Source organism: Scomber scombrus, chromosome 11, assembly GCF_963691925.1.
Source record: "Scomber scombrus chromosome 11, fScoSco1.1, whole genome shotgun sequence".
Classification (NCBI taxonomy): Eukaryota; Metazoa; Chordata; class Actinopteri; order Scombriformes; family Scombridae; genus Scomber; species Scomber scombrus.
This window is the reverse complement of record NC_084980.1, coordinates 11,489,900-11,506,919: the sequence shown is the minus strand read 5'-3', so window position 1 is coordinate 11,506,919 and position 17,020 is coordinate 11,489,900. Positions and strand designations below refer to the sequence as shown.

Here is a 17,020-nt window from a genome sequence, read left to right as displayed (position 1 = left end):
GGGAATCATAAAATGATTAGTGCCTACCCAACAAGACTGCAGATTGTTTTTTACACTGTTTGTCATTCAAGTTATGAAAGCACATGATAGAAAACAAAATGATTGTAAATAAGAAATAGCCCATTAGCAAAAGGTGTAAACTGGGTAGTTACTGGACACCTCTGTATAGACAGAAGTAGATGTTTAAATATTATAAAATACAGTTTTAACAGTCACATTCATGCAGTGGACAATTAAAAGCTGGAAATAAAGTCATAATTTTACTCTATGCCCATCTTTTGTGACGTTTGAAGACATTCATATTTAATATGCGATTCTGTTTCATCCACTGCTCGTGTGATTGTGAGCCGCTTTCTATCAGACAGGTCTGTCAGTGTCAGTTTACTACTAGTAAATAAACCATTAAAATATTATCCTTTTGCATTTTGTACAATTGTCATCTTTTACATTGTATTTTATTTTCCATGTTATATACATTTTATATTCTTTCCATTCAAATGTTGTAATAATCACAGACTGAAGGTGATGCTGTATAGCTTATTCTGTACCACAGCTCCATCTGGTGGCGACCAGAAGAACAATAACAGTCTGAGTGTGTGTTTGCCTGTAATAGATGTATTTAACAATATGACATTATCCTGTATGTAATAATAGTTTAATTTATTATTGTGTAACCTAGTAGAGGTGACATTAGAGGTAAGGTACATACAGCTGCTACTTATTTGACAAATGTAGTTGAATAACCTGGTGAGGGACGGAGCCTTCTCTATCCCAATCAAACGCGATTATTGGTCATTTAAGACTAAATGTCACCAAATAGGTCTGTAGACTCACAGACAGTATCTACACGACACACTCATTTTACTACATGACAGACACTTATGGGTCAGGGGTGTGAATTGTGTAAAAAAGTGGGTTTGTAGTTCTACAAGACTGCAGATAGTCCGTCCTCGATTACTACATTCAGGTAAATGCCATTTAGACTAGAAAATGTAGGGTTAAATCAGCGCAAAATGCAATGCTACAATTGTGAGAGTTTCGCGAATCGCAAACTACCACCAACCCTACCTTAATGCCCTCTGAAGAGAGATGGAAATGTTTTAGTGATTCAATTTGCTGGCTTCCATATACTATTATTTTCTTTAATTATACGAATTTTGAAACAAATTAAAATGTACACTGAACACCTTTCCACGTTCATAGTTAACCTAACGCTGGCTGTCAACATTAAATTGAATTTGTTTGAAGAGCCGCTGACTCAGCATATTTTTAGGAATCTGCAAAATTCACCCATGAATATAGGTGAGACTATTTAACGCGTTGTAGCTGCCACAAGAGGACTACACCTGTTGTACACTATTTTACTGTTTTAATTGCTACAGTATTTTTCTATGTTTTAATTGCTACAGTATTTAACTATGTTTTAATTGTTACACTATTGTATAATGTGTTAATTGCTTCAGTATTGTACTTTGTTTTGATTGTTCACGTATAATGTTATATAATGTGTACGTATACAGGTGTCTTCGTGCCCGTGGCGCCATTTCTGAACTTAACTCTTATTTTTCCTCTCATATAAATGTATGTAGAAGTGTCGATATCAACATTTAAAAACGTTGGTGATGGAGGGTTAGATCTTTTTGACTAAATTGTTCCACTCTTCCCTCACCGTTTTTTTACTTTATATTTCGTATGAACACACATTCACCGGTTAGTGGTTTAACCTACTGGTTATGTTATCGGCTGTGAATCCTGTAGTTGTTTGTTCGAATCCGTTTTGACTCAACGTGGAGTTATATTATTTCTTACTGTAGTAATTTCTAAAAAAAAAAAAAAAAAAAAAATGTTTAAAGTTCTCTTGATTATTACAGTGTTTAATCATTCTGATCGAAATCGACTTTTCCTGCATTAGTTCGTCTCCTCCATTAAATCTTATCATTTCAGCACCTGGCTGCCAGCCACACACCAGCCCTCCTCCACCGGTGCAGATGTGTCAGCCAGCAGAAACATAAAAAAACAGGATGAGCTTGTTTCCCTGCTGAAGCACAGAGCTGTGACTATTAAGTTGCTGTCTCACTGAACTGCTGGTGAATGGTCTCAGTGTAAGTACAATTTTATTTCTTCTAAAACAATCATTTTTGTTAGATTTTGGGACATTTATAAAACGTATAAAACTGCAGTATTTAATCATTTGTTGTAATTGTGTCTGTGTATCATCAGTGTATCACTTTACACATGCATACATATCATTTTGAAGAGAGTTAATGCATGTAAAAAGAAATATGATACTGTGAATGTAAGCTGTCAGTCAGCAATAGTTGTTTAAACAACCTTCTGGTAAAAGTAGAGTATTATTACAAACACAGTCACCTGAATATTTGTTCTAATTATGAAGAGGCCACTTGTTATTAAAAGTACAGCAACGCTCCTAGCAACATGCTTTTGTCTCAGCTGGCTTTTTTTAGTCATAATATTTGTTTTGGTGCATTTTTATCTTCTTCATAGTAATAGAAGATGCAGATTTTTGTGAAAACACTGACGGGTAAAACAATTACTCTCGAAGTGGAGCCCAGAGACACTATCGAGAATGTAAAAGCCAAAATCCAAGACAAATAAGGTAATCTTTGAACATGAGAAGACATAAAAGCGAAAAAGCCTCTATGATATCCCCTGTAGATGAGTTAACAGGGTGGTGGTGTGTGATGTTCATTATTGGATGTGTTACACATTCAGCAAGTGTGGCACATCTTATTTTTTTTCCTTTTACCTCAAACTGATGCTTATCTCCTGCTTTTTTTCTTTTTCTTTTACAGAAGTTACATACATTTTGGGAACAGTGTAGCATCCCATCATCAGACGAGATCTAATCTGTTCAAATCTGTTGTATAATTGCCCAAATGTGAAGTGTCACTCTTTTAGATTTAAATTTAGAGGGTGAAAAGAAAATCCTCTAAATGGGAAGGCAACTCACCCACAGTATCACTCATCTAACCAGGCAGATTTGTTGTGTGACAGACTTCTTTCAGAGCAATTGAGCTGTGAGTTGCTGTGAAGCGCAACAACTCAAATCACTGACATGACACAACAACCTCTTTTCCCTGACAGATGTAAGCTACACATGCCTTTTACAATTTGTTAAATAAACATACTCTTCACTCAAATAAGAACTTATTGCACCCAAATACAGTGTAATAAGGTTCTGTGACAATTCTGTCCATTATCACCATTGTTAAAAGACGCTATTACTATATTTGTTTAATTTCAGAGAAATTGTATAAGTGTGCTTGTAGTGTAATTGGACATGAATCAAAGGTCAAGTGCTATCAGTAGGATTTAACTTAATGATGTAAGGAAAACTATAATATACTTATGAGTATGGGTTACATTCCCCGGTTTGCAGGGATGTTATTTGTGTTGCAGTTGTAACCATTTAGTGACTCAATAACTGACACGCATTCACATTTTTCAGATTTTCCCCAAAGATATCCCCCCTGTCTAATCTTTCAGCTTGAAGATGGGTGCACCTTGTCAGACTATAACATCCAGAAGGGTAGGTGAAACTTCCACAACACTCATGTATAAAAAGGTAGGAGATTCATGATTGTTTGCAGTGTTTTTCATCAGTGTTGCATCATGATTATTTTCCCCTTTCTCCAGAGTCCACCCTCCACCTCATCCTGCGTCTCAGAGGGGGCATAATTGAGCCTTCTCTAAGACAGCTGGCTCAAAAGTACAACTGTGAGAATATGGTCTGCCGCAAGTATGTATACTAATCCAGCACATTGTAATAGTATGACTGAACTCATTCACGCAGAGCGAGTAGATGTAAATACTGTACATCCTTGCTGCTAGCATGTGAGATCCCAATCGCATAAAAAATACAAAAAAAGGTTAACTTGAAGGAACTTGGAGGAACAACTTCACTAGTGCCTTCACAATGGAAAATATATCCTTAATTTATTGAACAATGATTTTTAAATTAATTTTAACAATAACAAAATAAACCCTTCTGGCGTTAGGCTATTGTTAAGCAAGTGAAACTCTCGCACAAATAGCAATGTGATCTGCACTAATGCAGGTAACTTGGTTAAAAGGTTATTTTGTTAATGTCAACAGGCAATATCTGCTCATATGAGGTCTGCAAAAAGGGTGTCATCATGCCTTGAATGCCTAAGCGGGGAATGCACCCATCTGCTCCTAATTACTATTAGGTACCTGTGCAACAGGTGATCTGAATAACCCCACAAATTTCAACATTCAGCTACATGAATTCGGAACAGGGAAATGATAGCAAGTCACAAGAACGGGCGACTGCTACAATGTGGCTGGCAGTACATGACTGTAACAACAAACTAACAAAACTTAGCTTGATTCATAGCAAGTGGGACACATCACCTAAAAGTTGGAAGTAAATGTATATCATGGAACACTAACCTAATGCTACATGCTGGTTGAATTAACATGGGTGACTTGACTGAGTGTTGTTGTCCCGAAGCAAACATCATTCCTTAACTCCGGGGATGTACTGGTGACACATCTACCAGGTTCAAATCCTGAGCGTCTAGCTTTACAACACAGTAATGGCCAGTGGTGTTTTTTGTGTGCTGTAAGAGAAACCCCTTAGTCACTATGTTCAACTAGTCAGTATTTTGGTTTGTTTCTTCCTTCCCTTAACAGGTGCTACGCACGCTTGCATCCACGTGCTGTCTACTGCCGTAGTTGCCAGTTAATTTGTTGTGTAGTTTAAATATTTTCTATTTCCTTTCACATCATAAAACTGAATATAACATTGGACCTGATTTAGAAAGGTAACAGATGTTAAAGCCTGAAGGCTTCACTAAATAAAACTGCGATTTTAATACATTTATTGCTCATTTTGATTCAATTTGATTTTAAAATGTAATCAGTCTCCAATATATCAGCCTGTGACTGCACTGTTCAGCTTCCTACTGTGAAAGTGTAAGTAATGTTAGCAATGAAACACTGTTACTTAATTTCCCCTGCCAGGATTTATTCTGCTGATCCAGGGATTGAACTGGTGACCTTTGATCAAAAGCCTGTTTCTCTAATCTTATAGTGCAAACGTCATTCACCATGACAGTACCCGTGCAACATGACCAAATAATAACAAACAAAAAAAAAACAAGAACTGGACTTACATAATACCACATTACAACCTTTTACATGAACATGAGGCATTTATAGTGGTTTCTAACACTGAAATCTTACTGCTCAGTGTCCCTTGAAGGTAAAAGTAAATACGAATCAGTTTCATTGACTTCCTTAAATCATTGAGATTACCATTATAGCATACATTGAAGATCATCTACATAAAAAAAGTACATACAATGAGTGACTGTATTCTTTGTGTTTATTTCCAAACTGCCATGACAACAGCTCAACATGTTTAAGAAATAGAGCCGGCATGACTGTCCACAACCAATCATTAAAATAGAACAGTAAGGCTTGAAAAAAATAATACAAACAGCACATAGACTATTTTAAATTCAGTATGTGTGATAAAAAGACAGAGTGAAGTAGACATTCTGTTGTTTTTTTAAAATAAATAAATTACTCATACAGTACACTCACACTCTGAAGGCCTATGGCATACTGTCCACAGCTAAAGGTAACGTGCAGAAAAAATGGCAGAAGGCATAAAATATTTTAAATTTCCTTGGTGCGCGTCACACCAATCAGAGCAATATGTTTATTAAGATGTGGAGCTATTGTAAGCTACTATGTCAGTGGTTTGTTAAGAATTGATGCACACGACAGTTACTCAGACTGAGCCAGTTCGAATATCAGTTTAACTTATCTGTAAGACTAAGTGATAACTTTAACCTCTTACGGTTACATAATAACCGTAGTATTATTGAGTTATATAATTTGGAAAACACTTATTTACTCTTAATGTAATTATTTAATATGTGTTGTCTGTTAACATGTACTTATTATTTAAGTTATCGTGACTTATCTTAGCACTAAAGACTCCTTATGTGATTAAATAAGGATGTAATAATAGACAAGCTGTTGAAAGACCTTATCAATTACTCTCATTTGACATTTGATCTTTGGTGTCAATAATCAGATCTGCGGTTATAAGTTAAAGTTGTGTGTCCATGCCTTTTAAAATATCAAACACTAAGAGCAGACTATTTTACTGACCTTGCATAATGTTGTTATTTATTCCTGCGGAAAAGCGCCAATCATGTCCACTCTATCTTTCACTTTGTACTCAACTTATTATATTAAATATTTGTTTATTATAGCTGCTACATTATACATTAGCAGCTACAAACACACATTGTGAATTAAGAGTAATAACTTATTGTGTTGTATGCAGGCTGTTTAATAGGCAAATATTGTAAGTAATTTTGTCCCTTTTTAATTTGCATTCACTTTTCACTTAGTGTATGGTTCCTATCCCTATTTGTATGGATTCATTTTGTTGTAAATATCAACCATCAGTTGAATAAAGGCCTCTTATCATTCACATTGACACTGCATTTCTACTGTGTTTTTAATACAAAAGTCATACTTATGAAAAACTACAAGCACCAGGTCTCAATATTTAACATCTAGCACTGTTAAGACTTACCTTAAAGTTGGTTTATTGCATTGAATGTTAACTCTTGAAAGCAACACGAAGCGTTACATTAGATTGGACAAGCAATAGCCGCTGCTTAGGCCAACACCTACAGTATATAGTTGAGTACAGTGCAGCCACTGCTGCAGCACAGATACGGATTAACCTTCCTGCAGCTGAGATGGTTCTTGTGCTTTTAGAGGACAGGGACCAACTCCATCTTTGTTGTGTTTACTCCTCGCTGCATCCACCACGGCAACTTCAACCCTGTCAGTCTGTTCCATTTCTCCATTTTTTCTTTTTACTTGTCGATGAGTTTAACCAGGCTCTGGCGGAGGTCGTTAAGGTCAAAGATCTTGATGTCTAGGATTTCAATGGCCCTTTGGATCTCACTGTCCGTGCGATCTCTGTCCTCCAGAGAGTTATTTAAGTTTTGCTCTGTGTTCTGGATGCGCCGCTCTAAGTCCGAGTTACGCATCTCCATGTCCTGCAGTGAAGAGGAGCAGAGGACAGGCAAAAAAAATGAAGAAAAAAAGTCACTACTGTAAATGGATTTGTTTCACTTTTACTAAGCAAACGTTAACAAAATGTATGAGAGCATGTCTGGTTTCCGTAGTACTATCACTCCTACCTGCAGTCTGTGTATGGCCTCATCCCTATCATGTTCCATCTCATGGTACTCTACTTTTTTGCTTTGCAAAATGTGAATTTCCTGGAAAGAATGAAAGGTCTCTATCAGTTATGCTGATGGATGACAGTCTCCTATTTGAATCATTCATCAGCACTTGTGATATTTGCAGCATCTTACCATTTCTGACTTCAGCTGATGATAAAATAAAATATTAAAGTACCAACCTCATCTTTGGCCTTCAGCAGGGCCTCCAGCTCCTCCAGAGACTGGGTCAGCTCATCCTTCAGCAGGTCACTGGGGCCATGGCCTCCATGGGCCTCCAAGTCTGCCACCTTACCACACACACACACACACACACACACACACACACACACACACACACACACACACACACACACACACACACACACACACACACACACACACACACACACACACACACACACACACACACACACACACACACACACAGAGAGAGAGAGAGATTTATGATGTGACACAGCTTCATAAATAAAGTGGACATTTGGTAACTCTCACTCCCCTTTTAAACTTATTTTATGCAGACCAATGTGAGCTTCAATGCCAATGATATAAGCTTGATTCAACATCACAGTGTTGTCAGAGTGGGACCTCAGAAATCACCCTGCTGATTGCCAGAATAGAGGAAAACTTCTGTTTAATGAAGTATGGGACACTGAAGAGTCCTCTTAAGTTTTGATGGACTACAACCAGTACGGCACTCTATATCCTAAAAATGAAGGCCTAAAGACAAACATAAAAAACAAAAGATGAAATATTTGCAACATATGGATTAACATGAATGAACATATTGGTAATTAAGAAAGAGTCCACAGCCATGCTAGCTGCTTTGTGAGACTGTACAATACAGTATATGATAACATGCAAACATTTGCTAATTAGCACTTAACGTACAGCTGTGGCTGGTGGGAGTATCCTTAGATTTGAAGAGACTTGGTCATAAATAAATAAATAAATCATTAATGGATCACTTAAAATGTCCTGATGATAGCATTAGATGAAATATTGCAGGATCGCTAATGTTTTTACAATTCATTCTGTCTCAACCAAATTTAATGGCTATCTGTTCAATAGTTGTCGAGACATTTGTGTCAAAACCACAAATATTAACCTCATGGTGGCTCTAAAGGAAAAGTCAGGGGATCAGCAGTAGGCTCAGTCAGTAAGCTTCTTGTCCTCACCTCCTTTTTAATCCTCATAATTTTTCTCTACTCTACTAACAAGTTAAAACGTGCAAAAACTTCATTGAAGATTCGTCAACGACAGGCAGATTAGATGCTATTAATGTGTAAACAGGAATAAAATTCTCACTGCAGTGTCATCTGGGTCTCATGAATAAGAAAAAACACAAGGACACCTCTAATAATGCCCCCGCGTCTGAAAGACAGGCTGGATTATTTTAAACCATGTATGGTTGAGACAAGGAGGCGCAGTAGAAAGAAGAAAAAAAAGAGAGAGAGAGAAATGAGCGGATGCCAGCTCCCTCTGGTGATTTTTCATTTTTTCCTAACTGGGGCATTGAAAGTAGGATATTGCTGTCCTACAAACCCCTCTCCCTCTCACACCACCCCAGAGACGTGAACCATTTTCAGCCACCTGGTCCCCACCCTGAGACAGAGAGAGTGAGCTTGGTCCAAAGAAGATAGACTTCTCACTTGTATGAATTTATTCATTGATGGGAACCAAAACGGTGAAAACTGTTGAAATACCAGACCAGAGAAAATTAAAACATAGTGATCAATACTGTGAAGCTGGGCTATAATAGAAAGGGATCAAGCTATTAAAACATTGGATCAGAGAGGTTCGTAATTGTCAGCCTGAGGCAAGGTTGTTCTCAAAGGAATCAGCTACCAGCAAACGTGAAAATACCTTTTATTGATGGGTGGGAATAGGGAAGGCAGGGGCATCTACATCCACTGGACCCTGAGAGGTAATTCAAGTGTAAAACCCTCTTGAGGCTCGGTGTATTTAGACTGAAATCCCTTGTGGTGAAATGTGACATTGCCATATGAATATACCAAACACTATGGCGAGTGTGAACCAGTTCAACCAGCACACAGAACACCTTGATTAAATCTTTGGAGGGAAAACGCCTGCAGCACAAGCCCTGTCAAAGAATGATGAAATGTGCTACCAGCCTGACTAACTGGCATTTTTTTTTCCTTTTTATGAACAAACACTTTCAAACGAAGGGAATGAATTGTCTGAGAATGACGACCCAATCAAACGCAGCATGACCGCTCTCGTACAACTCAGTCGCTACTAAAAGCAACAGGGTGACAGACTGTGTCACATCAGCCTTGCTTTGTTCTTGTTTGAGCAAGGCTTTACTTCTGCAATAACCTGAATGTCTGCTCCTGTTACAGATCTTCACAGCACTAGCACTGATAATTAGGTATGACCTTAACCATCAGCTTTTGTCCGAAGGTTGCTACAGAATGAGCGAGGACTGAGCGACACATGAGGCCAAAGGAGTTCAGAAGCTACATGAGAAAACAACTACTTTTCAGTGTTTGACTCAATAATGCATGAAGCTTTTTGGCCCAATTTAACGGCCATGATCTGCTTCCACAGTCACCTCGCATGCTAACAAATGTGTCTCTATATTATATGTTATGTCATGTACAGTATTGAGGCCAAGTTTCCTAAAATGCTTTTCATGTAACAGCTAATCCATCCATCCATTGTCTAAACCTCTTATCCTGATCAGGGTTGCAGGGGGCAACCCTGCATGTCCCAGCATGCATTGACTGAAAGGAACAGGTCACTAGTCTATCACAAACCTGGCACACACCTATGGGCATGTTAGAGTTTGTAATTCACATGAGATGCATGGAGGAAACCAGACAACCCAGAGGTCTTCTAATCCACCTATTATTAAGTAAAAGCGTTCAATATCAATCAAAGCTGCTGATGCAGTAGTATTTTGGGTTTTGTATTGATGCTCAGTTACCTAGGTAACCATAACTGTGTGTACAGGACAGGTTCTATAGTATTATGGTGTTAATATATGTAAATACCCCAACAAATCCCAAATCTGAAGATAATCTCTGTTTCCTTTTTCGCCAGAAATGAAAATTCTGGCATAATTTTGGATTCACATATATGCTTAATACCAAGTATTTTTGTTCATTGTTTAGGTATAAAGCATGAACAAAAATAATTGAAAATATAATTAACATAACTGATTAAAAAAACATTCCTCATTATTCTACTGTTTCAACAAAAATAAGCATCATATGGTTTATAAAAGGGATGATACTCTGATGATACTCTTAAGTCTCCATTTAGTTATATCAAAGTGAAAATAGTGATAAGTTACATTTTATGCCTTTTAGATTTAAAAGTAGGTGTATGTGGATGATATTAAGGCATGAAATGTTAATTATTGTACTTGTGACCATATTAACGAAGCAGTTTGGCATCAGAATAATGAAATATGGTGTTCATAGTAACTTTATAGTATTGTTTGGTTGTTTTGGAGATGGCTGACATGAAGCTGTTCCAATAGCTCACTGTGTGTGATACAGACACACAACCTTCACTGGTGTGTTGACTAACATGACAGAAAGTGGATAAGTAAATCATTGTCACACAGGAGTTATATTTGCCTTCGATTGTGCTTTTCTGTACTTGAGTGTCAGACTGAATAAAGCAGAGTGTCACCTGGTCTCTGAGCCTGTCTGTCTCCTCCTGATATGCTGCCAGCTGTTTTTTCCACTGCTCCACATTAGCATTGGCCTCATGCAAAGCTGCCACCAACTTGGAGTTGCTGTCCTGCAGAGTGAAGAGCTCAGCTTCCAGGTTCATCTCACAAATAGACCTGAAAAACACATACAGAAATATGGAAAGCAATGATACACATTACAGTATTGTACAGTATTTACCTAGTTACATACCAACAACCTTAAGTGTATCTTAACTAACATAGTTTTGCAAGACTGTTTTATTCAGAATAAAGCAGACAGGAATGATGAGTGAGAGAGGAGAATGACATGATCATGATCTCTAGAGTTTGGAACATGATACAAACACATCCTGGTTAACACAAGCACCAAACCACTAATGCAGCCTACATTGGCACACCTACTGCCTGGAGTGAAGGTCATTTCGTTGGTCTTACAACAAAGCAAAGATACACTCATTAAAATGCCAAGAGAGCAAACAACATGCCAAAATGTTCCCACAGTCATCCTCTAATCTCAGAAGGCTGACTGTTTGAAAGCCATCTTTGTCAAAAGGCTGATTGTGGCATTCAAAGGCCACTTTTGTAATACTGACAAGGCATTTAAACCGTGGTTAGATCATTAAACTAGATATTTGTAAGCATTAGGTGACATAGTTGCTGTAATGCATAAATAAGGTGTCATTCAATTTGTTAAGCTTTCTAGGATATGAAGAGGCCATTATTGAGGTGTTGACTCATTGCATCAAATAAAGCTTGTAAACATCCCTTCGTTCAATCCTTTGAGCCACCCACAATGCTTTTATATCCTACAGTCCAGTTATTACACCAGAAGCTGCTTCTGAGTGGTTACCATGGTAAACCGTTGCCATGGGACAACCTCAATCTTTCGAGATGTAGAGGGGTGGAACGAAACAAGGCCAAAGGATCAGAGATGAAGAGAGAATTTCATTGATCCTTTCTGCCTCTTATAACAAAATGAATCGACTTTGATATTTTTAATTTAATAATCTCATATACAATTTATCTCATGTATTTTGTAGAAGTGGTACACCCATAGCCTGGGAAAAGGTCTGTTTTAATTGTGAATATTATATATTCTTTATTTGGACTAAATGTGTTGTACTGTATATGTAGTCCAAAGTAAAATTTAAGCTACATAGATAATAAAATGTAATGCTCACAGCATTTTTATGTAGAACCAAGGCCAGTAGAGATAAGACAAGAGAGTCTATGATGCCAAATGTATAACTAACTTAAAGAAGGAAGTAAAGAAGGAAGTAAAGCAGGAAGTAACTTACTTATAGACGCATTTACTTCCTGCTTTACTTCCTTCTTTAAGTAAGTTACTTCCTTCTTTTACGTAAAGCAGGAAGTAAATAAGTAAAAAAGGAAGTAAAGAAGGAAGTAAATGCGTCTTTAAGTAAGTTACTTCCTGCTTTACTTCCTTCTTTATTTACGTAAAGCAGGAAGTAAATAAGTAAAAAAGGAAGTAAAGCAGGAAGTAAATGCGTCTATAAGTAAGTTACTTCCTGCTTTACTTCTTTCTTTACTTCCTTCTTTAAGTTAGTTATACATTTGGCATCATAGACTCTCTTGTCTTATCTCTACTGGCCTTGGTTCTACATAAAAATGCTGTGAGCATTACATTTTATTATCTATGTAGCTTAAATTTTACTTTGGACTGCATATACAGTACAACACATTTAGTCCAAATAAAGAATATATAATATTCACAATTAAAACAGACCTTTTCCCAGGCTATGGGTGTACCACTTCTACAAAATACATGAGATAAATTGTATATGAGATTATTAAATTAAAAATATCAAAGTCGATTCATTTTGTTATAAGAGGCAGAAAGGATCAATGAAATTCTCTCTTCATCTCTGATCCGTTTGCCTTGTTTCGTTCCACCCCTCTACATCTCGAAAGCTTGAGGTTGTCCCATGGCAACGGTTTACCATGGTAACCACTCAGAAGCAGCTTCTGGTGTAATAACTGGACTGTAGGATATAAAAGCATTGTGGGTGGCTCAAAGGATTGAATGAAGGGATGTTTACAAGCTTTATTTGATGCAATGAGTCAACACCTCAATAATGGCCTCTTCATATCCTAGAAAGCTTAACAAATTGAATGACGTCAAACTGTAATTAACCCAAGAAATGAGAACTGTAATAATACTCAAGTATAATCTGGTGGATTGACTTGAAATTTGTAACAACCTCATGAAGTTTAGCAGAATCACTATGTTCAAAATAGCATACTTTCCAAACTGCAATTTTAATACTGGCATCATCATGAGGATGATTCATTAGTTTGTTACATTGATCATTGGTATAAAAATGCATAGGCTGATTACTGAGCATAATGCCCATCTCCCTAAATGATGTATTGCATGTCTGCTGTCTCAACAAATGCAATTTCCAGTTTTCTTAACAGAAGGGATGAACTACTGTAATACATCTTGCCTATGCTTTGTCCTTGACCCTAGATGAGAAAAATAACAGTCTTAGATGGAGCCAGGAGCTGTCAGCTTAGTTTAGCAAGCTGACACCTGACTGGAAACAGAGGGAAACAGCTAGCAGGGTGCTGTCCACAAAGTCTGACTTCTAGCAGCTCCAAAGCACAACATCTCTAAAGTTGTAAAATGTAATATTTATAAATATAATTTTTTTCATTAGATTAAACAAAGAATAATAATAATGTGTTGATTTGAGTGCTTTTCTGAGAGTTTTTTTTATTTTATCTTTTTGGATTTTGACTTTGCTTCTTGTCCTCATACTAAGCTAAGATAACTGGCTTCAGGGTCCAACTTTCTTTTTTCTTTTTTTTACTGTTTACTGCGCATACATGCAAGTGGTATCAATCATCTCATCTACCTGTTGGCAATAAAGTTAATGCTCACATTTTCCAATATTTGAACTATTCCATTGATAATTTAAACTTTAAAAAGAATTCTGTACATTTGCAAAAAATAATCATTTTTTTGCTTTTGGCCACACCGCATGGCCTCCATCAGTAGATGGAGTTTGGTCAGTTGTCATGGAGATGGTTATCATCTGTCATGAGACTGGAGATGGTTATCGTCTATCATGAGACTGAAATTCCATACTTAAGTAACATAATAATAAGTAAACTATCTCTATGATGCTGATGAAGGCCATTTAAGGCCAGTAAATAGACCTTATGCTAAGATTGTTTTACTTATCAAACTTCTATTTCCAAGGTCAGTAATGAACCTTGCATGTTTGTGAGTAAAGAAATGAAGCAGAAAATAACTTCAGAGGTCTTCTTCTTGTTTCTATTCAGTGAAGTTTGTCTGCAGTAATGGAGTACTACCATACTGAAACCAGATTATTTACTCCTACACAAAACAAGCACTTCACAAAGGAATTCCTATCACTGTATTTAACAGTTCGAACAGAAAGTGAGATTGGACTCAGAAAAAAGAGAAGAAAGTGTGTGTGTTTCACCAATTTCAGCTGAAAACCAGTGTTTTGAGGACATTTTTGTGTTGTGAGGACATTTTGGCCAGTCCTCACAAGGATATAAGGACAAACGTGTGTGTATGTGTTTGTGTGTAACTCAGTTACCCTTCAGAGAGCATCTTTTTAATGCGCTCCTTCTCAGAAGACAGGGTGATGTCTGCGCTTTGGCTGCGGAACAGCTTGTCCTCTGGTCCGTTCACACACATCACCGGTGGAGACTGGAGTTCATCCGAGAGGTCCTGACAGACACATCAGTAAATGGACTCTCCTAATACTGCACACAGCATTAATAATAACAGAGTTTTCAGAGAGCAGAGAGGCTGCTCTTTAATAAAAACTACTTTTTACAACTGCAATAACCAATTCACAGAAGAGTCCAATAAATACTGCTCCGTGTTTACATTAAAAACACACATTATAAAGTAAAGCTTTTGAGCTGAACTACAGTACTATAAAACAATAATATTTGCTTTGTCTTTGGTGTTTCAAGTCTTGATGGACTTATAGCGATGTGAGCTGTACATATTGAAATAGTTATGATGTCTGTATTGGTCTGATAAAATAAGGCTGAAATGTTTCTGTCTGTCACAGCAGGTAGAAATACATTAAAGATTCAGGGAGAGACAGACAGAAAAATAAAGATATTGTTATGCCGAATAACACTCAGCGTTTCAGAGACAGAGGGAAAAACAACAATGAAAGACTCACCTGTGAGAACTAATGAAGATATCCATCAGGTGAAAAAAAAACAGACAGAGAAAAAATGTCATCACATCATCCATAATGACCTTTTCCAAAATATCACAACCACACACATACTTAGCTGTGTGATCAGTTGTGCAATGCAGCGCTACTTAGCGAGAGCTGAATACTATTAATTGATGCAGTTGCCAATTTTCGTGGAGTGAGAGACATCACTTGGAATCTATTCAGCTGTAGATTTAAAGGGAAATGGACATGTTCCTCATGATCAAGCAGATGTAACTGATGGGTAATTATTCTCTATTGATCAGAAAAGCCCTGAGCTGATTACATTTTCATCATTACAGCATTTGAGTCAGAGGCTTCTCGCTAGTAGTGAGTAGAAAATGCAGATGGGGTGCGCTGCTCGGCGGCATGAGAGATAATTTTACCATCGTCCTAGTTTTCCTCATTCTTGCTTCCCTCCGAGAGAAGTGACCCAGCTCATCTTTCTATCCTTTCCTTCGTCACCTCCTCTGATTCAATCGCATCAGCCTTGTCTAATGGCTGAACTGATGCAAAGTAACACAGGTGCAGTCTTGTAACCTTGGCCTGCGCTCACTGTCTCCTGGATCCTAAAATGCCAGTGGATCATGGCAAAGTTTTCACATAAAGTATACACTTTGAGCCCGATACCTGGAGAGGCTGCTCTACTTTAGTTTTTTTTCTTCCTGACAGGTTTGAGCTCACCTGAGGAGCAGCGATGGTTAGGGCTGTGTTGGCCAGTTCTTTATCCTGTGACTTTTCTCGTGCCAGACGAGCTGCATCTTTCACCTCCTTAAACTTCTCTGCAAACTTAAAAAGAGGACAAATAAAATGTTTGAGGTTGCAAAACATGAAAAATGCGGGCACTAATGAAACTTTGGACATGTGCAATGAGGAAAAAGTTGAAGAAAAAAAACACAATTACTGAGGTATAATTTACTTGACTTCAGATGATTTTACCTGGTGCAGCTGCTGCTCTGTAGCAAAGCCCAGACCGTACACAGTGTTGGCCCTGCTGTCGGCCCACTGACCAAACTTCTGGGACGTCTTTGTAAATGTCATGCTGGGTGTGACGGTGCAGTTGATAATCGCCTGCAGACACAGAGAGAACAAAGGTGATTGTCCCTTCAGGTTTTCATCATGTGAATAAAACTGAAGGTTGCAGGTGTGTATCTGCACAAATAAAACACTTGTCCTGAATATTTAGTATAAACAGATGTGTTAACAGATTTTTCTTTAATCTCCTTGTTTTAATTGACATTTCACTTAATTTCAGATCCTAAGTCCTATAAGAACATCTGTCATTTTAGTGCTCTATTTTTTTATTCATGTACAGGAAAATTCAAAGAAAGAAAGAAAGAGAGTCAAAGTACAAAGATAATAAAATAATGCAAAGTGCAAACAAGTGCAGTAGATAAATTACAATGAGTAAAATATTAATTGTGAAATTTTTTATAGAGTCTACTTTACCGATTTTTTTTTTTTTTTCATTTGATTAAATGGCAAGGTAGTTGGATTTGTGAGATCACAACATCACATGAGAATCCATCTTGTCAGGCTTCAAGTTAGGTGCTTTTTTCTGAACCATCACTGGTTTGGACCAAACATTGGTGCGAATCCAGCTCCCTTGCAAGGTAAGCTAGTGCTAGACAGATGTGTCATCCAATTAAAGTGTTTTTTTGAAAGTGTCTGCCCTTTTCCAAACAGTTTCCAATGATGACTTCTCAGATGTTTCCGTGTAACAAACCATCTGGCACGTCAGGCTACCATTTTAACATATACAAGTATATTAGAGATGCAACATTGGCGTTAACTTTCATTAGTCATCCATGGACTTCTTTAAAACATGACTTAACTTT

General features: G+C 37.3%; 1 protein-coding gene and 1 pseudogene across 1 annotated transcript; one reads left to right on the top strand and one right to left on the bottom strand.

Moving 5' to 3' along the window:
* Positions 1-2,514: 2,514 nt before the first annotated feature.
* Positions 2,515-5,042, top strand: LOC133990795 (ubiquitin-ribosomal protein eL40 fusion protein-like; annotated as a pseudogene).
* Positions 5,043-6,657: 1,615 nt separating this feature from the next.
* Positions 6,658-16,710, bottom strand: LOC133990792 (homer protein homolog 3-like). The gene is made up of 9 exons (XM_062429196.1): positions 16,699-16,710; positions 16,122-16,253; positions 15,867-15,971; positions 15,144-15,152; positions 14,541-14,674; positions 10,926-11,082; positions 7,445-7,552; positions 7,221-7,301; positions 6,658-7,076 (listed from the first exon to the last, which is right to left on the bottom strand). Exons 1-9 carry the CDS (start codon positions 16,708-16,710, stop codon positions 6,891-6,893), a joined length of 924 nt encoding a protein of 307 aa, XP_062285180.1. The 3' UTR covers positions 6,658-6,890.
* Between the last annotated feature and the right edge of the window lie 310 nt (positions 16,711-17,020).

Bases quoted from the DNA above. Each gene is read 5' to 3' on its own strand.
- LOC133990792 (XM_062429196.1), bottom strand. The intron at 11,083-14,540 runs GTAACTGAGTTA...TGTGTTTTTCAG, and splicing joins AAAAAGATGCTCTCTGAAGG to GTCTATTTGTGAGATGAACC. The intron at 7,077-7,220 runs GTAGGAGTGATA...TCTTCACTGCAG, and splicing joins AGGCCATACACAGACTGCAG to GACATGGAGATGCGTAACTC.